The sequence below is a fragment of the Etheostoma cragini genome, chromosome 1 (assembly GCF_013103735.1).
Source record: "Etheostoma cragini isolate CJK2018 chromosome 1, CSU_Ecrag_1.0, whole genome shotgun sequence".
NCBI lineage: Eukaryota > Metazoa > Chordata > Actinopteri > Perciformes > Percidae > Etheostoma > Etheostoma cragini.
In genome coordinates, this window is record NC_048407.1 from 34,155,429 (window position 1) to 34,156,241 (window position 813).

The window sequence follows — 813 nt, forward strand, 5'->3', positions numbered from 1 at the left end:
AAAAGTTGATGTAATCATCGGGGGAAGACTCAGAAGGGTTGAAAAACAAAGGCCAGAACGTCGAGAAAAGGCTTTACATTTTTATTTATATTTTTTCAATATTGAAAAAACTGAAGAAATTGAAATTTGAAAACTTGGGAAAAAAAGTTTTTAAAAAATAAGTCTAAAACGCATATATATAGATATATGTCGATTTTATAAATGTAGTTTTTATTTCTGTTTTTTTTTTTACACTTGAAAAAAGTGACAAGAAGGTTGAAAAAGAAATAAAAATATTCTAAATGTTCAAAACAATCATCAAAAAATCCTCTCTTGGTCGTTGAGGAGCAACAACAGTGATATTATTCTTAATAATAATAATAATAATTAATAACGTTTGTCTCCTGCAGGTCTGAGTCAACATGGCGCTCGTCTCTGAGTTTCTGGGACAGCTGACGCTGTCGTACGGGGGGGTGAGTCTCACAGATGTCCACCGTCCAGATCATTTTGTCCTCATGTTGCCCTCATGTTGTCCTCATGTTGTCCTCATGTTGCCCTCATGTTGTCCTCATGTTGTCCTCATGTCTTCCCCATGTTGTCCTCATGTTGTCCTCATGTCTTCCCCATGTTGTCCTCATGTCTTCCCCATGTTGTCCTCATGTTGTTCTCATGTCTTCCCCATGTTGTCCTCATGTTGTCTTCATGTTGTCCTCATGTTGTATTTATGTTGTCTTCACGTTGTCCTCATGTCTTCCCCATGTTGTCCTCATGTTGTCCTCATGTTGCCCTCATGTTGTCCTCATGTTGTCCTCATGTCTTCCCCATGTTGTCCTC

General features: G+C 38.1%; 1 protein-coding gene across 1 annotated transcript in view; it reads left to right on the plus strand.

Moving 5' to 3' along the window:
• Positions 1-385: 385 nt before the first annotated feature.
• LOC117956332 (annexin A2-like) overlaps positions 386-813 on the plus strand; it is a 6,325-nt gene continuing 5,897 nt past the window's right edge. The window contains exon 1 of the mRNA XM_034891369.1: positions 386-474. Within this exon, the coding sequence (XP_034747260.1) occupies positions 402-474 (73 nt within the window). The 5' untranslated portion in view covers positions 386-401. The remainder of the gene's footprint in view (positions 475-813) is intronic.